Genomic DNA, 21,081 nt, shown 5'->3' on the forward strand with positions numbered 1-21,081 from the left:
GTACACAAACCCCTGAGTGAAGATGTTGCTCTCCTCCTCAGAGCTAAACTGGTCTTGCCCCATCCCGAGACCATCCTGGGCTTTCCCAATCCCGGGAGAACATCATTCCAATATCAGGGCCGGCCGTCTCTGTGTTTTGTACAATTTCCTGAGGTCAACTGGTGAGTTGAATGTTGGTTGTGACGTCAATGGAAGGCATCTTCAGTCAAGGACGGAATAAAACAAGAAAGGAATGGCGGTAGAATTGATCATAAATACACCACTGGCCTACCTTATCACACTCATGATCTTTAATATGCATCTGTTCTGAAAGGCAAGGTAGTCCTAAAACAAAACACAAATCAACATTTGATAACCTGGGTATTATTCCATTGAAGCAATGAATGTAAATTTGAGGGGCGGTGGGCGTAGGGATGATGTCAATACTTCATAAACCATGTGCTAGTGATCTCCAGATGTTTCAGGAGAATTTGGAACTCATGCTGACTCCGGGATGAACCTTACATTGTTTTGGCTCAGTCCAGGAGGTGTGGGAGGGGTTTTCACTGAGTGGCTAAGCATGTTTTCTCACCAGGACTTACCAAAGGCCCCACATTGATTCCTGACCTCCATACTACTCCCACTCCCCTCCCATGGCATCATTTCAGCCTCTGTCTTACCACACGCCCTTCCCGGAATAACCCGCCGGGTACCCGACGCTTTTAAAAAGGCACCCGGGCATTCTGAAGGTGCCGGGTCCATTGACAGATGGAATCTCAACATGTCGGAGAAGGGGAAGATGGCGTTGCGATCCTCCGAGTGTATCGTCGAGGGGTCAGTGTGGCTGCGACAGGTTGACAGAGGCCGGATAACATAATGTATGACACATGAGGCCACTTGACAAGAGCTCATGGTGTTGGAGGTGGCATGGATTGACGATTGGCTAACAAAATAGAAGACAGAGTTGGGATAAAGGGGGTGGCAGTGACCTATCAATGGACTGTTAATCCAGAGACCTGGGTAATGTTCCGGGGACCTGGGTATGAATCCTGCCACGTCAGATGGTGGAATTTGAATTCAATGAAAATCTGGAATTAAGAGTCTAATGGGGACCACAAATCTGTTGTTGATTGTTGGAAAACTCCATCTAGTTCACTAATGTAGTTTTGGGATGGAAAGTGCCCTAGCCTGGGTTACATGTGACTCTTGACCCACAACAATGTCGTTGACTTTTAACTGCCCTCTGGCCAACAAATATTGGCCTAGCCAGTGACACCCACATCCCAAGAATGCATTTAAAAAATATCAAGGAATGTAACCTTTAGCCACAAGGTTCAGTGCTGGGATTATAAATATTACAATGTGTATTAATGACTCAAATGATGGAAGTGAATATACAATAATCTCAAGGACATAAAAGTAGGTCTGAAAACAAGTGGTGAGGATGAGCCAGGGATATAGACAGTTAACTGAATGAGCAAAAACCTACATGTAGGAAAATGTACTTTGGCTTGAAGAATATAAGAACAGGATATTATTTAAATGGAAAAAGAGAGCAGAACGCTGTTGTACGGAGGGACTTGGAGAATCTCGAGCACTGCAGAAAATCACCTTCGATAGCACCTTCCAAACCCATGACCCTCATCACCCAGAGGGAGAAGGGTAGCAGATACATGGGATCAACGCCATATGCAAGTTCCTCTCCATCCTGACTTTTATTAGAAATTGTGCAAGGCACCTTTCCCCCTGAATGTTGACCCCTCTCTCCTTCAGATGTGAGAAACCCCACTCAATCCAACATTGAGAAACAGATATAAAACAATCCATTACTTATGCAGTCTTGTGTATTTCCAAGTCTTTCATTTTCCTTACAGATGCAGACGTGACCAATTAACCTCAAATCACATTCAGTGGTGTTTCCACAAGTGTATTTTTTATCACAGCCATCTGCAATTATTAAAAATAGCACACATAATTGACATGCACATATTGTCACTTACAGGAACAGGAGGATGACTTTCTGCTTATAACTCTCTAAACTCTCCATCTCTGATGTTTTCCTTGCTTCATGAATTCACCTCCACCCTCAGGTGACTGTCTGTGTGGTGTTTGCACATTCTCCCCGTGTCTGTGTGGGTTTCCTCTGACTGCTCCGCTTCCCTCCCACAGTCCAAAGGTACGCCGGTTAGGTTGGATTGGCCGTGCTACATTGCCCACGGGCGTGCAGGCAGGACGGATGGGTGAGGGAAGGTTATGGGGATAGGGTTGGTCTGGATGAGATGCTCTGCGGAGGGTCAGTGTGGACTCAATGGGCTGAGTGGCCTGCTTTCCACACTGTAGGGGCTCTATGACAACAAATTTATGGATTGCATCTGAAAGCTAATGCAGCCTGGCTGGAAGAGCTACAAGGCACAGTCTATCTATATCTTATCCAGTTGTATGTCAATTGGAATTCAAAAACGGGCCATTGTGTTAACGGAACAAATCTTGGAGTGTTTGTCTACAGATCCCTGAAGGTGGCAGGACAGGTTAAAAAGAGAAACTTGTCTTTATCATTCGTGGTCTAGATTATGAGAGCAAGGAGGTCATTGTTGGAGCTGTTTTGTGCTTTGGTGAGACCACAGCTGGGGTACTGTGTGCAGTTCTGGTCCTCACACTACAGGAAGCATGTGATTGCACTGGAGGGGGTACAGAGGTGATCCACCAGGATGTTCCTGGGATGGAGTATTTCAGCGACGGAGAGAGGCTGGATAAGCTCGGGTTGTTTTCTTTGGAGCAGGGAAGGTGGAGGGGGGACCTGATGGGGATGTGTAAGATTATGGAGGGGCATGGATAGGGAAGATAGGAAGCAACTGTTCCCATGAATTGCAGGAATGATACCAAGAGGGTCAAAATAGAAAAATGAAAGGCATGAGGTATAAAGGGATTTTGCAGAAAAACTTTTTTACCCAGAGGTGGTGGGGATCATCGTGTCATACAGCACGGAAATAGACTTTCGGTCTCACCAGTCCATTTCAACCACTGAACTAGCTCCCACCCACCTCTACTTGGCCCATATCCTTCCATATCCTTGTCACTGTACCCACATCCAACACTTCCTCTAGAAGTTCATTCCGCACACGAACCACTCTCAGGGTAAAAAGGTTGTCCCTCGTGTTCCCTCGAACTCTTTCTCCTCTCACCATAAAGATTTGTCCTCTACTCTGGAAGTGCCCAGTCTGGGACAGACTTCCTGGGAGGGTAATGGGAAACCTCACAAACGTTTTCCAAAGTTCAAAACTTGAAAGGGTTCAGAAAAGATTTCTAAAATCACGCGGGGCATGGAAAAGGGCAGTAGACAGAGTCTTTTATTCCCAAGATAGGGGAATCCAAAATTAATGGGCACAGGTTTAAGGTAAGAGAGGAAATATTAAAATGGACTTAAGGGTTAATTTTTTCACGCAAAAGATGGTGCGTGTATGGAATGAGCTGCCAGAGGAAGTGTTGGAGGCTGGTACAATTACAGCATTTAAAAGGCATCTGGTTGGGTATATGAATAGGAAGGGTTTGGAGGGATATGGACAGGGTGCTGGCAAATGAGACTAGATTAGGTTGGGATATCTGGTCGGCATGGACGAGTGGGACTAAAGGGTTTGTTTCCAAGCTGTACAACTCTATGACTGTAAATGTTGGCCTAGCCAGTGACATCCACATCCTGTGAATGAATACAAAATAGGGTATATTTACAGGAAGCTAGCCTTTAACTACAAGGATCAGTGCTGAGACTATCACTGTTTACAATGTGTATTTAATGACTTCAATGATGGAAGTGAATGTACAATAGTGTTGAGGACACAAAGGTAGGTGGGAAAACAAGTGGAAAGGATGAGTGGTCAACAGAGGCGTATCGACAGTTACGTGAATGAGCAAAGACCTACATGTGGGAAAATGTACTTCGGCTTGAAGAATAAAAGAGCAGTATGTTATTTAAATGGTAAAAGCTGTAGCACAGAGGGACTTGGAGAATCTTGTGTATAAGTTGCAAGATGTTAGCACACAAGTTCAGCAAGTAATCCAGAAGGAAATTGCAATATTCTGGCCTTTATTTGGAAGGGAATGGAGGACAATAATGGGGAGGTGCCAGTTCAGCACTGTCCCCATGACTTGTCCAGACTTGTCCGACCTGCCTAGCTCCTTTTCCACCTATCCACTCCACCCTCTCCTCACTGACCTATCACCTTCATCCCCTCCCCCACTCACCCATTGTACTCTATGTTACTCTCTCCCCACCCCCACCCTCCTCTAGTTTATCTGTCCACGCTTCAGGCTCTCTGCCTTTATTCCTGATGAAGGGCTTTTGCCCGAAACGTTGATTTCGCTGCACTTTGGATGCTGCCTGAACTGCTGTGCTCTTCCAGCATCACTGATCCAGAACCTGGTTTCCAGCATCTGCAGTCATTGTTTTTACCTATACAAGGTATTAGTGAGACCACAGCTGGAATACAGTGAAGACTCTTGGTTTCTTTATCAAAGGATAGATAAACCAGCAACACAGGCAATCCAGAGAATGCTCACTCAGCTATCCCAGGTACGAAGGGGTTTTCCAGTGAGGAGACGTTGAAGAAATTTGGTTGTACTCAGTGAAGTTGAATGAATGAGAGGTGACCTTGCTGATCCATACGAGATCTACAGGGAGTTTGGCAGGGTAGATGCAGAGATGCTGTTTCTGCTTGTGAGATAGTCCAGGAGCAGGGGGTATCATCTTTGAGAAAGGAGGCGCACGTTTACAACAGAGATGAGGAGAAAAATCTTTTCTCAGAGCCTAGGGAATCTGTGGAGTTCTTTCCTGCAGAGGGTTGTCAAGGCTGGGGCATTCAGGATGAGGTAGGCAGATTTTTGATCAGAAAGGGAATCAGCTGGTACAGGACAACAACTGTAGGGCGGGGTTGAGGATTCTCAGATCAGCCACAGTCTCATTGAATGGCAGAGCAGACTCAATGGGCCGAATGGCCTACTTTGACTCTGCAATCGTACAATCTTACACATTGGGTGTGGGTCACAGGTCAGCAGGGCCTCATTATAACCTGCTCACATTTCATGATGTATCATTAAAGCTGCTTCTGTTCAGCAGATTGAGTTCACAAAGACTGGTAGAGGAGGAGTCAATGACAAGAGCGATATTCAGGTTTGGTCTTTTTTGTGACACTGATGAGTGAATACTGAGACTATATACAACACCACCGGTGGAGTTACGGCCTGGAAGGTGGATAATCTGGACCTGAGAAAGCTAGGGAGTCACTACCTCGTCTATGGATGTATCACCATACTCTGACTGATCTGTCAAGCAGACTGCTAGAGTGCTGTGGTGTGTTCGGAGGAGTGTCCTAGTCTGAGCCATCTTCGGCTGCTTTCGTCAATGACCTTCCCTCCATCAGAAGGGTGGGGATGTTCACCAATGACTGCTCCATTAGCGACTCCTCAGATACTGAACCAGTCCATGCGGTACTCAGCCTTGGATTGAAAACTGACAAGTCACATTCATCTCTCACTGACCATCCCTAATACAAGACAACCCCTTGACATTCACTGAGGTCATCAATACTGAGGTTCCCCCCATCCCCACTATCTACATCCTAGGGGTTACCATTGACTAGAACCTGAACTGGACTCTCCACATCAACACAGTGCGGGTTCAGAGGCTAGGAATCCTGCAGCAAGTAACTCACTTCCTGACTCCCCAAATCCTGACAAGGCACAGGTCAGGAGTGTGATGGGATACTCCCTACTTTCTGAATGTTACAGCAAATTACTGCAGATGCTGGAATCTGTACTGGAAACAACAAATGCTGGAGATCAGAACAGGTCAGACAGCATCTCTGGACAGAGAATAAGCTAACGTTTTAAATCTCCATGACGCTTCACCAGACCTAGAGTGAAAGGTGGAGGGAGCAACTAATTTGTTAAATTTGTGTGTGTGTGTTTGAGGGGGGGGTGGAGGTGGTTGGGGACTGGCCTGGATGAGTGCCGATCCAGCAATACTCAAGGAGCCAGACACCATCCAGTACAAAGCAGCCCACTTGATTGACACCACATCCACAAACATCCATCCGTCCATCTCCAATGTTTAGTAGCAATACCGTCTACAAGATGTACTGCAGAAAACTGCTAAGGCTTCTTATTTTGCACCTTCCAAACCCATGACTCTCATCACCCAGAGGGACAAGGGTAGCAGATACATGGGAACACCGCCATTTGCAAGCTCCTCTCCATCCTGACTTTTATTAAGAATTGTGCAAGGCACCTTTCCCCCTGAATGTTGACCCCTCTCTCCTTCAGGTGTGTGAAACCCCACTCAATCCAACATTGAGAAGCAGATATTAAACAATCCATTACCTAGGCAGGGTTTTGGTTCCACAGACGTTTTCTTTCCACTACAGACACAGGCGTAATGATTTGGCATCCGTTGACATACACCATATTTACCGCAAATATGTTTTTCACTACAAATATCTTCAATTGTTAAAAAAGAAACGAGACATGTAATTGACATGCATGTAGTTTCTAAACTTGTCACGTACAGAAACAGGTGAATGACTTTCTTCTTGGAGCTGTCTAAACTCTCCATCTTAGATGTTTTCCTTGCTTCGTGTCTGGGTCTGTTTTAGACTCTTGGGTAAAGACTGATTAATCAGCATCCCATCACTACTGCATGCTGTGATTGTTGAGAACAGAGAGAGAACGGAGCTGAATCACTGACAGAGAACTTGAACTGAGGCAACACAGTGGCTCAGTGGTTAGCACTGCTGCCTCACAGCACCAGGGACCTGGGTTCGATTCCAGCCTCGGGCGACTGTCTGTGTGGTGTTTGTACATTCTCCCCGTGTCAGTGTGGGTTTCTTCCATGTTCTTCCAAAACCCAAAGATGTGTCGGGTGGGTTGGATTGGCCATGCTAAATTGCCCATGGTGTGTAGGCAGGATGGATTAGCCATGGGGAAAGTTATGGGGATTGGGTGGGATGCTCTTCGGAGGGTCAGTGTGGACTCATTGGGCTGAATGGACAACGTCCACACTGGAGGGATTCTATGATAGCAAATATATGAACTGCATTTGAAAGCTGGTATAGTGGTTAGCACTGCTGCCTCACAGCGCCAGAGACCCGGGTTCAATTCCCGCCTCAGGCTACTGACTGTGTGGAGTTTGCACGTTCTCCCTGTGTCTGCGTGGGTTTCCTCCAGGTACCCCGGTTTCCTCCCACAGTCACAAAGATGTGTGGGTCAGGTGAATTGGCCATGCTAAATTGCCCGTAGTGTTAGGTAAGGGATAAATGTAGGGGTATGGGTGGGTTGCGCTTCGGCGGGTCGGTGTGGACTTGTTGGGCCGAAGGGCCTGTTTCCACACTGTAAGTAATCTAATCTAATATCAACAGTTGGATGAGCTATAAGGCACAGTCCATTTATACCTGATCCAGCTTCATGTAGGTTGAATTTCCAAAACTGACCATTGTCTTAATGCTGTTGGGGGTGGGGGGGTTTGTCCCCAGACCCCTGAAGGTGGCAGGACAGGTTAATAGGCTGATTAAGGGGGCATATGGAAAACTTGGTTTTGACCAGACATGATGAGAGCAGGAGGGAATTGTTGGAGCTGTATGGGACTTTGGTGAGGCCACAGCTGGAGTACTGTGTGCAGTTCTGGTCCCCACACTACAGGAAGGAGGTGATTGCACTGGAGGGGGTGCGGAGGAGATTCACCAGGACGTTTCCTGGGATGGAGCATTTCAGCGATGGAGAGATGCTGGATTAGCTCGGGTTGTTTTCTTTGGAACAGAGAAGGTGGAGTGGGGACCTGATCGGGAGGTGTGTAAGATTATGGAGGGGCATGGACAGGGGAGATAGGAAGCAACTGTTCCACTGAAAGGCTACCAAGGGGATCAAAATATTAAAGTGAAAGGCATGAGGTATAGAGGGATTTAGCAGAAAAGCCTATTTACCCAGAGATGGTGGGGATCATAGAGTCATCATCCACATGGAAATAGACCAATCCATTTCATCCAAATTCTATTCAGCCTCTCCCTATAACTCAAACCCTCTCAAGCTGCGGCTGTGTTCGGAGACTGAGGGGTGTCTTTGTAAAGGTTTATAAAACCATGAGGGGCATCAATAGGGTGAATAACCAAGGTATTTTTCCCTGGAAAAAGGAAGTCTGAAATTAGGGGACAGAGGTTTATGGCGAGAGGGGAAAGATTTAAAAGGGATCTAAGGGGCAACTTTTTCACACAGAGGGTGGTGCATGTATGGAATGAGCTGCCAGAGGAAGTGGTGGAGGTTGGTGCAGTTACACCTTTAAAAGGCATCTGGGTGGAAAGGAAAGGTTTGGAGGGATATGGGCCAAGTGCTGGCAAATGGGATTAGATTAGGTTATGATAACTGGTCGGTGTGGACGAGTTGGACCGAAGGGTATGTTTCTGTGTTGTACATCTCTCTGACTCTATGACTCTAAGTACTTGAATGAGCACTTGAAGTGTCATAACATTTAAGGTATGGGCCAAACTCAGGAAAGTGGTCTTAGTGTAGATAGGTTGGCACAGACGGGCCAAAGGGCCTCTTCTGTCCTCTGTGGCTCTACTTTCTCACAGCTTTCGAGTGCAATTGGTTTAAACTGACTCTCGGCAGGGAGGCACCTTAAGCAGGTGTATTTTAATCTCGATTGGGTGAGTTTTCACATTGAAGTAAGTGAGCTACAGGAAGGAAGGGAACAAATTGTTTCCCTTTCTCAGTGAGTGTTTTTTGCAATATTGCATAAGGTGAAACATCCTGTGTCACAACAACAGGAAAGTTGCTCTCTGTAATGGCGTTACTGAACTGGAGTGTATCTCTGCAAACTGCACAAATCAAAAGGCTTCAGCAGCACTAAGCAATAGTGAGGGGTGGATGGTACGGGGTTAAAGTGGTTACGTGGGTGGTTCAGATGCTTATACACTGCATTTGCACAACACCAGCTAAAAGCACTGGGTTAAGGAACTGGGTGGGATCGCTTCAACTCCACGATGCATTTGGTTAAAGTTGGTGTGGCAATTACTCCCTTTGTCACCCTGCCCTCCCAGCCCTGGCAGTGCCAATTGTCTGCTCAATGTGGAATCATCGCGTTTTGGAAACGCGCTGGAGAAAGTACGGAAGCGATTTGCAGGAATGGTTGCCGTGGTGAAGTGAGCTTGAAGAGGTTGGGACTGTTGTTCTCGGCGAGTGGAGGATAGAGCTCCTCGAAAACGGGCTGGAAAGAATAAAAAGGGACAAACTCCCTGTCATGCTTCGTTAGAAAGAGCAAGAGTGAGAGCGCGAGTAGATTTCAAATGATGTGCCAAAGAAGTAACTTCTTCACACACAGCAAGTGGTGAGGATGTGGAACAGACTGTCTGGGAATGTGGTTGAGGCAAATCCCATTCAAGTGGGAATTTGGATGGTTAGTTGGATAAAAATAATGGGCAAGAGAATTGGAAGAAAGCAAAAGATTGGTATGACGCTCATTTGAAAACAGCCTCCTTCTGTACCACAACACCGTGATATTCATCAAGTCCACCTCAGTGATACTGGGATTAATTATGAAGAGGGTGATGTCACTTGCCTTGCTTTCTCTCATGTCATTGGAGATCGAGGGCTGATCTGATCGAAGTGGTTGAACTGTTCAAGCTATTTGCTGGGGGAAACACATTGAAATTGTTCCCTCTCATGGAGCAATTGAAAATTGAAACAACTACCCCAGAGGCCGATGTCCCATCACCAAGTCACCCTTTATTTATTTATTAGCGCAGAGTATGCTGGCTGAGGCCAAACAGCTCTAAGTCAGTCCTCAACTGAGGAGACTCTAATCCTCTGATTATATTGGTCCAGGAGGTTGCCAGATGTAAACAACCCCAGTCAATAACCTTGTAATTTTAACAAGGTCAATCTGATTCCACTTCCTGCAAGAATATGGGCACCTTAGCTCAGATTTTTGATCCCAAGGTGGGCGAAAATTTGCCACACTTCCAACAGAGGTAGGCCTCAGGAGGCATGATAAGATGAAATAAAACAAAGGTCTAAATATGTATGGTAGCCTTTGTTATATTAAAAAATCCTCCCAGTCATGAAAGCCTATTGAAAACCTCTTCATCCCCCTTAGGGCTTAATTATCTATAGGAATAAGGGTACCTCTATCCAAAACCTTATATCAAAGAGGTAATTTATAATACTTTATTTAGACCGTCATTCAAACTGTATGCTTAAGACAGCTGATTATAATAATTGTAGCTTGTGAAATGCAGCCGAGCTTTAATAATAAAACAATGGTAGTCCTTAAGAAATGTCAACAAACAACTATTGTAACTGCGAGAACAGAAGGGTTATTTTTTTCACCCTCACTGACGCAGGCAGTCTATCATTTAAACTTTTTAAAGGGCTGGGTATTTATGTAACTTCACATCATGCTAGCTGTCCAGACCTTCATTGGTCAACATTTAACTCAATGCTGGAAAGTTTGTGACTTCAACACTGCATGTGCCGGGCCAGGCTACAGAGAGGATGGAGGGATTCTGTTTGAACTCAACAGTGAAAATGTTTCCCTGAGTGTTAATCTTCCCTCTCTGTGAATCATACCCTGCCTCCCTTACAATTGTCAGAAAGTGGGGGTGGAATTTCAACACACTGGGCACTCACCACTTATAAAGATCCATGGAGTTTCCTCAAAATTCTGGGGACATCATAGACTCATAGTGATGTACCTCACGGAAACAGACCCTTCAGTCAAACTCGTCCATGCCATTAATTTAGAAATCCTAAATTAATCTAGTCCTATTTGTCAGCACTTGGCCCATCTCCCTCTAAACCCTTTTTTATTCTCGTACCCATTTGGAGATGCCTTTTTCTTCAACACAGAGGCAGGCCACCAGGATTAAAAACCTGGAAGTGGGTTTTCCATAGGAAAGGGAGGCGAGTTCTAATGGAGGGGGCCAAGACTGAGGTCAATAACCAAAAGAGAAAATGCTGGAAAATCTCAGCAGGTCTGGCAGCATCTGTAAGGAGAGAAAACAGCTGACGTTTTGAGTCTAACTGACCCTTTGTCAAAGCTAAAAAAATAGGGAGAAATAGGGAGGGATTTATACAAGGCTGAGGGAAGGTGAGTCATGGCTCCAGAAGCAAAGGGAGCAATAAAGAGGTGATAATGGCAGTGCACAGAGAGATTATAGGGAGATAAGGAGCTGTGAATGACCGAGGCTGAAGCCAGTGCTATGTGACAAAATATGCGGGGGATGGAGGGGGGATGGGTGAAGCAGAGGCAAGATGGAAAACAGGGGAGAAGAGTAGCAAACGGGAAAGAGGAGAGGAAAATGGTGATGAGAGAGTGGGGAGCGAGAGAAAGAGAGAGAGACAATCAAGAAATAAGTGGTACAGAAAGAAATATATAAAAAAAGGTAAATAAATGAAATAAAATTACGGAGCAGAATGAAAACAGAGGGGTCAAAATGGGATAATCATCTGAAGTTGTTGAATTCAATGTTGAGACCGGCAGGCTGTAACGTGCCTCGTCGGAAGATGAGATGCTGTTCCTCCAGTGTGCATTGAGCTTCAGTGGAACATTGCAGCCGGCCAAGGACAGACATGTGGGTATGGGGGCAGGGTTGTCAACACAATCAGTCTTTTGGAGGTAGGACTAATTTTACGATATTGCCCAGTCAGTGCCAAGATCAAAGTGAAACATGTCCCATTGATGCCACAGAGGTGATGCTACTCATCTCTTTGGGTTGTTTGTCATGTCAATTGGGGGTTATTCTCAGTTTTTGCTCCCAGATGTGCTGAGGATAGCTATACATATGGATTTTCTTGATTTATGTGTAGCTCCATGGGACTGTTAGGGCGGTAACTCCAGGACTTTTACCCAGTGACACTGAAGGTGTTTTCAAATCAGGATGGTGAGTGACTTGGAGGGGAACTTGCGCGTGATTGATATTTCCACGTATCTACCACCCTTGTCCTTCCAAATGGAAGTGGTCATGAATTTGGAAGGTGTGAACTGGTGAGAATTACGTTTAGGGTTAGGATCAGCATTAGATTTAGGGTTTAGGTGAGGGTTAGGGTTCAGTTTATGGTTAGGATTAAGGTTATAATTAACATTAGGCTAATGGCTAGATTTTGCGTAAGATTTAGGGAGGGGGTTAGAGGTAGGGTTAGATTTAATGTTAAGATTAGGGTTCGGGTTAAGTTCAGGGTTAAGTTTAGATTTAGAGTTTGAGTTAGGGTTAGGGTTATGTTTAAGAATCAGGTTCAGGTTAGATTTAGATAATGGGTTAGCTTTTAGGAGTGCTGGTGAATTCCTGCAATGCATCTTGTAACAGAATGGAAACAATTCCCTTTGCCTTTAGTTTGTGTGAAACCTCTTTATGCAACGTGAGCCCTCAAGATTGAAGTCTCCTCATCCAGGTAAAGGATCATTCCCCAGGATTCCTGCTATCCTCTTGACAAGGAAATTGGAACATGTCAAGTTAATGATGGTGCCTTTCGATGTTGTTGAGGATTAGGGTTAGGGTTAGGGTTAGGGTTAGGGTTAGGGTTAGGATTCCGGTTAAAGTAAGAGTTAGGTTTAAGGAGCATTGGTGAATTTCTGCAGTGCGTCTTGTAGATGGGAAACATTGTTTCGACCAAGTGCCAGTGTTGGAGGGAGTGGGTGTTTGAGCCAATTAATTGGAGGCTGTTTTGTCCTGGATGGTGGTGAGCTTCTTGAGTGTGGTGGAGCTGTACTCATCCAGGCAAGTCGGGAGTATTCAATCCCACTCCTGACTTGGGCCTCGTCGATGGTGGACAGGCTTTGATGAGTCAGGAGTTACTCGCTGCACCATTCATGTCTCTAACATGCTGTGGTAACCAGCTGTGTTTCTGTGGTGGGTCTGGCTCACAATCTGGTCAATGGTAACTAGGATGCTGTTAGTAGGAGTTGCAGTGATGGCAACACAACTGACTATCAACAGGCAATAGTTTGATTGTCTCTTGATGGAGGTTAGTGTTGGTCATTACTTGGCACTTGTTTGGCATGAAGGTTATTTCTCAATCATCCCACCCTAAACCCAGGATGGTGAGTGGTTGGGAAGGAACGGCTACATCAGGAGAAGTGATGAGAATCGATGGACACAGATTTACGATATTTGGTAAAAAAAACAGGAGAAAGCTGAGGGAGATGTTTTAGACGCAGTGAGATTTGCTGTCTGTACTGGGAGTAGGAAAAGACTCTGTAGTCACTGTCAGAACGGTCGTCAATATTTGCTTGGAAAGAAAACAACTCAAGGGCAATGGAAAGAACAGAGGAATGGGCGATATAAGGCAGTTCCTTCAAAAGGACTGGCACAAGACAGATAGGCCAAATGGCCTCGTCCTTTCCTGAAGGATTGCACAATCCTATCACAATATGTTGGGCTCCACAGGTAGGAAGGATGAATGTAGAAATATTTTCTGTGCAGCGAATTTTACAAGCACAATGCAGGGGATTTTAGAGACACAATATAGGGGACTTTATAGGCACAAGGCAGCGGATGTTATAGATACAATGTAGGGGATTTTAAGGCACAATGTAGGGGATTTTGTAGGTAAAATGCAGGGGACTTTATAGGCACAATGGAATGGATTTTATTGGAACAATGTAGGGGATTTTATAGGTAAAATGCAGGGGATTTTATAGGAACAAATTAGGGGATTTTTTAGGCACAAAGCAGCGGATGTTATAGATACAGTATAGGGGATTTTATCGGAACAATGCGAGTGATTTTATAGACACAATGCAGGGGATATTATAGGCACAATGTAGGGGATTTTATGGGCACAATATTACGGATTGTATAGACACAATATCGGGGATTTTACAGGCACAATGCACGGGATTTAGTAGGAACAATGTAGGTTATTTTATAGGCACAATGTAGAGGATTTTATAGGTAAAATGCAGGGGACTATATAAGCACAATATAGGGGATCATATGAGCACAATGCAGGGGATTTTATAGGCACAATGTGAGTGATTTTATATGCATAATGTAGGGGATTTTATAGGCACAATGTCAGGGATTTTATTGACACAATGTAGGGGATTTTATAGACACAATGCAGGAGATTATATAAGAATAATGTAGGGGATTTTATAGACACACTGTAGGAGATTTTGTAGGAAAAATGCAGGGGACTATTTAAGCACAATGTAGGGGATTATATGAACACAATGTAGGGGATTTTATAGACACAATGTTAGGGATTTTATAGGAACAATGCAGGGGATTATATAAGAACACTGTAGGTTATTATATAAGCACAATATAGGGAATTTTATAGGCACAATGTCGGGGATTTTGTATACACAATGTAGGGGATTTTATACACACGATGTAGGGGATTTTATACACACAATGTAGGGGATTTTTTAGGCACAAGGCAGGGGTATTCTAGGCACAAAAAAGGGGATTTTAAGGCACAATGTAGGGGATTTTGTAGGAACAATGCAGGGGATTTCATAGGCACAATGTAAGGGGATTTTATAGATACACTATAGGGGATTTTATCGGAAAAATGTGAATGATTTTATAGACACAATGTAGCGGATTTTATAGGCACAATGTTAAGGATTATATGGACAGAATGTAGGGATTTTAAGGCACACTGTAGGAGATTTTGTAGGAAAAATGCAGGGGACTATATAAGCACAATGTAGGGGATTATATGAACACAATGTAGGGGATTTTATAGACACACTGTGGGCGATTTTTTTAGGCACAATATAGGGGATTTCATAGGCGCAATGCCGGGGTTTTTACAGACAAATTGCAGGGGATTTAATAGCACAACGCAGGAGATTTTATGGGCAAGATGTAGGGGTTTTTATAAGCACAATTTATGGAATTTTATAGGCACAATGCAGGGGATCTTATAGGCAAAATTTAGGGGATACTATAGGCACAATGTAGGGGCTTTTATTGGAACAACGGGAGTGATTGTTTTAGGCACAATGTAGGGGATTTTATAGGAACAAATCAGGAGATTTTTTAGGCACAAGACAGCGGATGTTATAGATACACTACAGGGGATTTTATCGGAACAATGCGAGTGATTTTATAGACACAATGTAGGGGATATTATAGGCACAATGTAGGGGATATTATAGGCACAATATCGGCGATTTTAAGGCACAATGCACGGATTTAGTAGGAACAATGTAGGGGATTTTATAGGTACAATGTAGGGGTCTATATAAACACAATGTAGGGGATTATATAAGCACAATGCAGGGACTTTATGGGCAAAATGTAGGGGATATTATCGGCACAATGCTGGGGATTTTATAGGCACAATGTAGGGGATTTTATAGGTACAATGTAGGGGAGTTTAGAAGCACAATGTAGGAATTTATAAGCATAATGTAGGTGAAATTATAGGCACAATGCAGGGGGTATTAAAGGCACAATGCAGGGGATTTTTATAGATATAATGTAGGGGATTTTATAGGAACAATGTGAGTGATTTTATAAATACACTGCAGGGGATTTAATGGACACAATGTAGGGGATGTTATTGGCACAATGTAGGGGATTTTATAGGTACAATGTAGGGGATTTTATAGGTACAATGTAGGGGATTTTATAGACACAATATAGGGGATTTTTTAAGCACAATGTAGGAGATTTAATGGACACAATGTAGGGGATTTTATTGGCACAATATAGGGGATTTTATTGGCACAATGTAGGGTATTTTATAGGCACAATGAAAAGGATTACATAGGCATAATGCAGGGGATTATATAAGCACAATGTAGGGGATTTTATAGGAACAATGTGAGTGATTTTATCGGCACAATGCAGAGGATATTATAGGCACAATGTAGGGGATTTTATAGACACAATGTAGGGGATTTTATTGGAACAATGCAGGGGATTTTATGTGCACAATGTAGGGAATTTTATAGACACAATGTAGGGTTTTTTAGGCATAATGCAGGGGGTTTATAGACATAATATAGGGGACTTTGTAAGCACAATGTAGGGATTTTATAGGCACAATGTAGGGGATTCTATAGGAACAATGAAGGGGATTATATAGGCACAATGTAGGGGAGTTTATTGGAACAATTTAGGGGATTTTAGAGGTACAATGCAGATGACTATATTAGCACAATGTAGGGGATTATATAGGCACAATGTAGGGGATTTTATAGGAACAATGTGAGTGATTTTATTGGCACAATGTAGGTACATTGCAGGGGGTTTTATAGGCACAATGAAGGGAATTATATAAGCACAATATAGGGAATTTTATAGGTACAATGTAGGGGATTTTATAGACACAATGTAGGGGATTTTATAGGCACAGTGCAGGGGATTTTATAGGCACAATGTGAATGATTTTATAGACACAATGTTGGGGATTTTACAGGCACAATGTAGGGGATTTTATAGACACAGTACAGGGGATTTTATAGGCACAATGTGAATGATTTTATAGACACAATACAGGGGATTTTATAGGCACAATGTGAATGATTTTATAGACACAATACAGGGGATTTTACAGGCACAATGTAGGGGATTTTATAGACACAATACAGGGGATTTTATAGACACAATGTAGGGGATTTTATAGGCACAATGTAGGGGATTTTATAGGCACAGTACAGGGGATTTTATAGGCACAATGTGAATGATTTTATAGACACAATACAGGGGATTTTACAGGCACAATACAGGGGATTTTATAGGCACAATGTAGGGGATTTTAGAGGCAAAATGCAGGGGAATGTTTGGCACAATGTAGGGGATTATATAGGCACAATGCAGTGGATTTTATAGGTACAATGCAGTGGATTTTATAGGCACAATGTAGGGGATTTTAAAGATACAATGTAGGGGATATTACAGGCACAATGTAGGGGATTTTATAGGAACAATGTGAGTGATTTTATACACACAATGTAGGGGATATTATAGGCACAATGCAGGGGATTTTATAGACACAATGCAGGGGATTTTTTAGGAACAATGTAGGGGATTTTATAGACACAATGCAGGGGATATTATAGGCACAATGCAGGGGATTTTATAGACACAATGTAGGGGATTCTATAGGAACAATGAAGGGGATTATATAGGCACAATGTAGGGGAGTTTATTGGAACAATTTCGGGGATTTTAGAGGTACAATGCAGATGACTATATTAGCACAATGTAGGGGATTATATAGGCACAATGTAGGGGATTTTATAGGAACAATGTGAGTGATTTTATTGGCACAATGTAGGTACATTGCAGGGGGTTTTATAGGCACAATGAAGGGAATTATATAAGCACAATATAGGGAATTTTATAGGTACAATGTAGGGGATTTTATAGGCACAATGTAGGGGATTTTATAGGCACAGTGCAGTGGATTTTATAGTCACAATGTAGGGATTTTATAGGCACAATGTTGGGGATTATATAGTCACAATGTAGGGATTTTATAGGCACAATGTCGGGAATTTAATAGGCATAATGCAGGGGATTTTATCGGCACAATGTTGGGGATTTTACAGGCACAATGTGAGTGATTTTGTACATACAATGCAGGAGATTTTATAGTCACAATGTAGGGGATTTTATACACATATTGTCGGGAATTTTATAGGCATAATGCAGGGGATTTTAAAGACACAATGTAGGGAATTTTATAAGCACAAGCAAGTGAATTTTTAGGCACAATGTAGGCGAATATATAGGCACAATGTAGGGGGTTTTATAGGGACAATGTAAAGGATTATATCGGCACAATAGGGGATTTTATGGCACAATGTAGAGGATTATATAAGCACAATGCAGGGGATTTTATAGGCATAATACAGGGGATTTTATACACACAATGTCGCGAATTTTATAGGCATAATGCAGGGGATTTTAAAGACGCAATGTAGGGAATTTTATAAGCACAATACAGGGGATTTTATAGGCACAAGGCAGTGGAATGTATAGGCACAATTTCGGGAATATTATAAGCACAATGTAGGGGTTTATATCGGCACAATGTTGGGGATTTTAGAAGCACAATGGAGGCGATTTTATAGGCACAATGTCGGGGATTTTATAGGCACAATGCTGGGGATTTTATAAACACAATGTAGGGGATTTTATAGACACAATGTAGGGGATTTTAAAGACACAATGTAGGGGATTCTATTGATACAATGTGGGGGATTTTATAGGCACAATGTAGGGGATTTTAACATAGAACATAGAAAAATACAGCGCAGTACAGGCCATTTGGCCCTCGATGTTGCGCCGATCCAAGCCCACATAACCTACACTAGTCCACAATCCTCCATATGCCTATCCAATGCCCATTTAAATGCCCATAAAGAGGGAGAGTTCACCACTGGTACTGGCAGGGCATTCCTTGAACTCATGACTCGCTGAGTAAAGAATCTACCCCTAACATCTGTCCTATACCTACCTCCCCTTAATTTAAAGCTATGCCCCATCGTAATAGCTGACTCCATACGTGGAAAAAGGTTCTCATTGTCAACCCTATTTAAACTCCTAATCTTCTTGCACACCTCTATCAAGTCACCCCTAAACCTTCTTTTCTCCAATGAAAACAGCACCAAGTGCCTCAGCCTTTCCTCATACGATCTTCCTACCATACCAGGCAACATCCTGGTACACCTCCTCTGCACCCGTTCCAGTGCCTCCACATCCTTCCTATAGTATGGCGACCAAAACTGCACACAATACTCCAGATGCGGCCTCGCCAGAGTCTTATACAACTGCAACATGACCTCAGGACTCTGGAACTCAATTCCTCTACCAATAAAAGCCAGTACGCCATATGCCTTCTTCACAGCACTATTTACCTGGGTGGTAACGTACAGAGATCTGTGTACATGGACACCAAGATCCCTCTGCTCATCCACACTACCAAGTATCCGAACATTAGCCCAGTACTCCATCTTCTTGTTACACTTACCAAAGTGAATCACTTCACATTTACCTACATTGAACTCCATTTGCCACCTTTTTGCCCAGTTCTGCAGCTTATCTATATCCTGCTGTAACCTGCCGCATCCTTCCTCACTGTCAACAACTCCCCCAACTTTCGTATCATCCGCAAACTTGCTCACCAAATTTCTAGCCCCTCCTCCAGGTCATTTATAAAAATGACAAACAGCAATGGTCCCAAAAGAGATCCTTGCGGATTTTATCGGCACAATGTAGGGATTTTATAGGCACACTTTAGGGGGATGTTATAGGCACAATGTCGGGGATTTTATTGGCACAATGTTGGGATTTTATATGCACAATGTATGAGATTTTATGTACACACTTTAGGGGGATGTTATAGGCACATTGTCGGGGATTTTATAGGCACAATGTAGGGGAATTAATAGACACAATGTGATGGATCTTATAGACACAATGTAGGGGATTTTATAGACACAATGTAGGGGTTTTATAGGCACAATGTAGGGGATTTTATAGACACAATGTCGGGGATTTATTGGCACAATGCAGGGGATTTTATAGGCACAATGTAGGGGAATTAATAGACACAATGTGATGGATCTTATAGACACAATGTAGGGGATTTTATAGACACAATGTAGGGGTTTTATAGGCACAATGTAGGGGATTTTATAGACACAATGTCGGGGATTTATTGGCACAATGCAGGGGATTTTATAGGCACAATGTAGGGGATTTTATAGACACAATGTAAGCGATTTTATAGGCACAATGTAGGGGAATTAATAGACACAATGTGATGGATCTTATAGACACAATGTAGGGGATTTTATAGATACAATGTAGGGGTTTTATAGGCACAATGTAGGGGATTTTATAGACACAATGCAGGGGACTTTATAGACACAATGTATGGGATTTTATAGACACAATGTAAGCGAGTTTATAGGCACAATGTAGGGGATTTTATTGGCACAATGTAAGGGATTTTATAGGCACAATGTAGGGGATTTTATAGACACAATGTCGGGGATTTTATAGGCACAATGTAGGATATTTTATGAACACAATGCATGGGATATTATAGACACAATATTGGGGAATTTACAGGTAACAATGCAAGGGATTTTATAAGCACAATGATGTGGATTTTATAAGCATAATGTAGGCGAATTTATAAGCACAATGTAGGGGATTTTATGGACACAATGCACTGGATATTATAGGGACAATGGAGGGGATTTTGTAGGCACAATGAAGGGGATTTTGCAGGCAAAATGTTGGGGATTTTATAGGCACTATGTAGGGGTATTTAATAGCACAATACAGGGGATATTATAGGCACAATTTGAGGGGGTTTATATGCACAATGCAGGGCATTTTTTAGGTACAATGCAGGAAATTCCTCGGCACAATATAGGGGTTATATTGGCACAATGCAGGGGATTTTATAGACACAATGTAGGGGATTTTATAGACACAGTGTAGGGGATTCTAACATAGAACATAGAAAAATACAGTGCAGTACAAGCCCTTTGGCCCTCGATGTTGCGCCGATCCAAGCCCACCTAACCTACACTAGCCCACTATCTCCATATGCCTAACCAATGCCCATTTAAATGCCCATAAAGAGGGAGAGTCCACCACTGTTACTGGCAGGGCATTCCATGAACTCACGACTCGCTGAGTAAAGAATCTACCCCTAACATCTGTCCTATACCTACCTCCCCTTAATTTAAAGCTATGCCCCATCGTAATAGCTGACTCCATACGTGGAAAAAGGTTCTCATGGTCAACCTTATCTAAACCCCTAATCATCTTGTACACCTCTATCAAGTCACCCCTAAACCTTCTTTTCTCCAATGAAAACAGCCCCAAGTGCCTCAGCCTTTCCTCATACGATCTTCCTACCATACCAGACAACATCCTGGTAAACCTCCTCTGCACCCGTTCCAGTGCCTCCACATCCTTCCTAGAGTATGGCGACCAAAACTGCACACAATACTCCAGATGCGGCCTCGCCAGAGTCTTATACAACTGCAACATGACCTCAGGACTCCGGAACTCAATTCCTCTACCAATAAAGCCCAGTACGCCATATGCCTTCTTCACAGCACTATTTACCTGGGAG

The 21,081-nt window shown here is 43.3% G+C and overlaps 1 protein-coding gene across 1 annotated transcript in view; it reads right to left on the reverse strand.

Moving 5' to 3' along the window:
• LOC132836010 (adhesion G protein-coupled receptor E3-like) overlaps positions 1-21,081 on the reverse strand; it is a 67,607-nt gene that overhangs the window by 37,251 nt on the left and 9,275 nt on the right. Inside the window, exons 3-5 of the mRNA XM_060855203.1 lie at positions 6,352-6,468; positions 1,810-1,926; positions 272-324 (exon numbers count right to left, since the gene is read on the reverse strand). Of these exons, the coding sequence (XP_060711186.1) occupies positions 272-324; positions 1,810-1,926; positions 6,352-6,468 (287 nt within the window). The remainder of the gene's footprint in view (positions 1-271; positions 325-1,809; positions 1,927-6,351; positions 6,469-21,081) is intronic.

This window comes from Hemiscyllium ocellatum, chromosome 45, assembly GCF_020745735.1.
Source record: "Hemiscyllium ocellatum isolate sHemOce1 chromosome 45, sHemOce1.pat.X.cur, whole genome shotgun sequence".
NCBI classification, from domain to species: Eukaryota; Metazoa; Chordata; class Chondrichthyes; order Orectolobiformes; family Hemiscylliidae; genus Hemiscyllium; species Hemiscyllium ocellatum.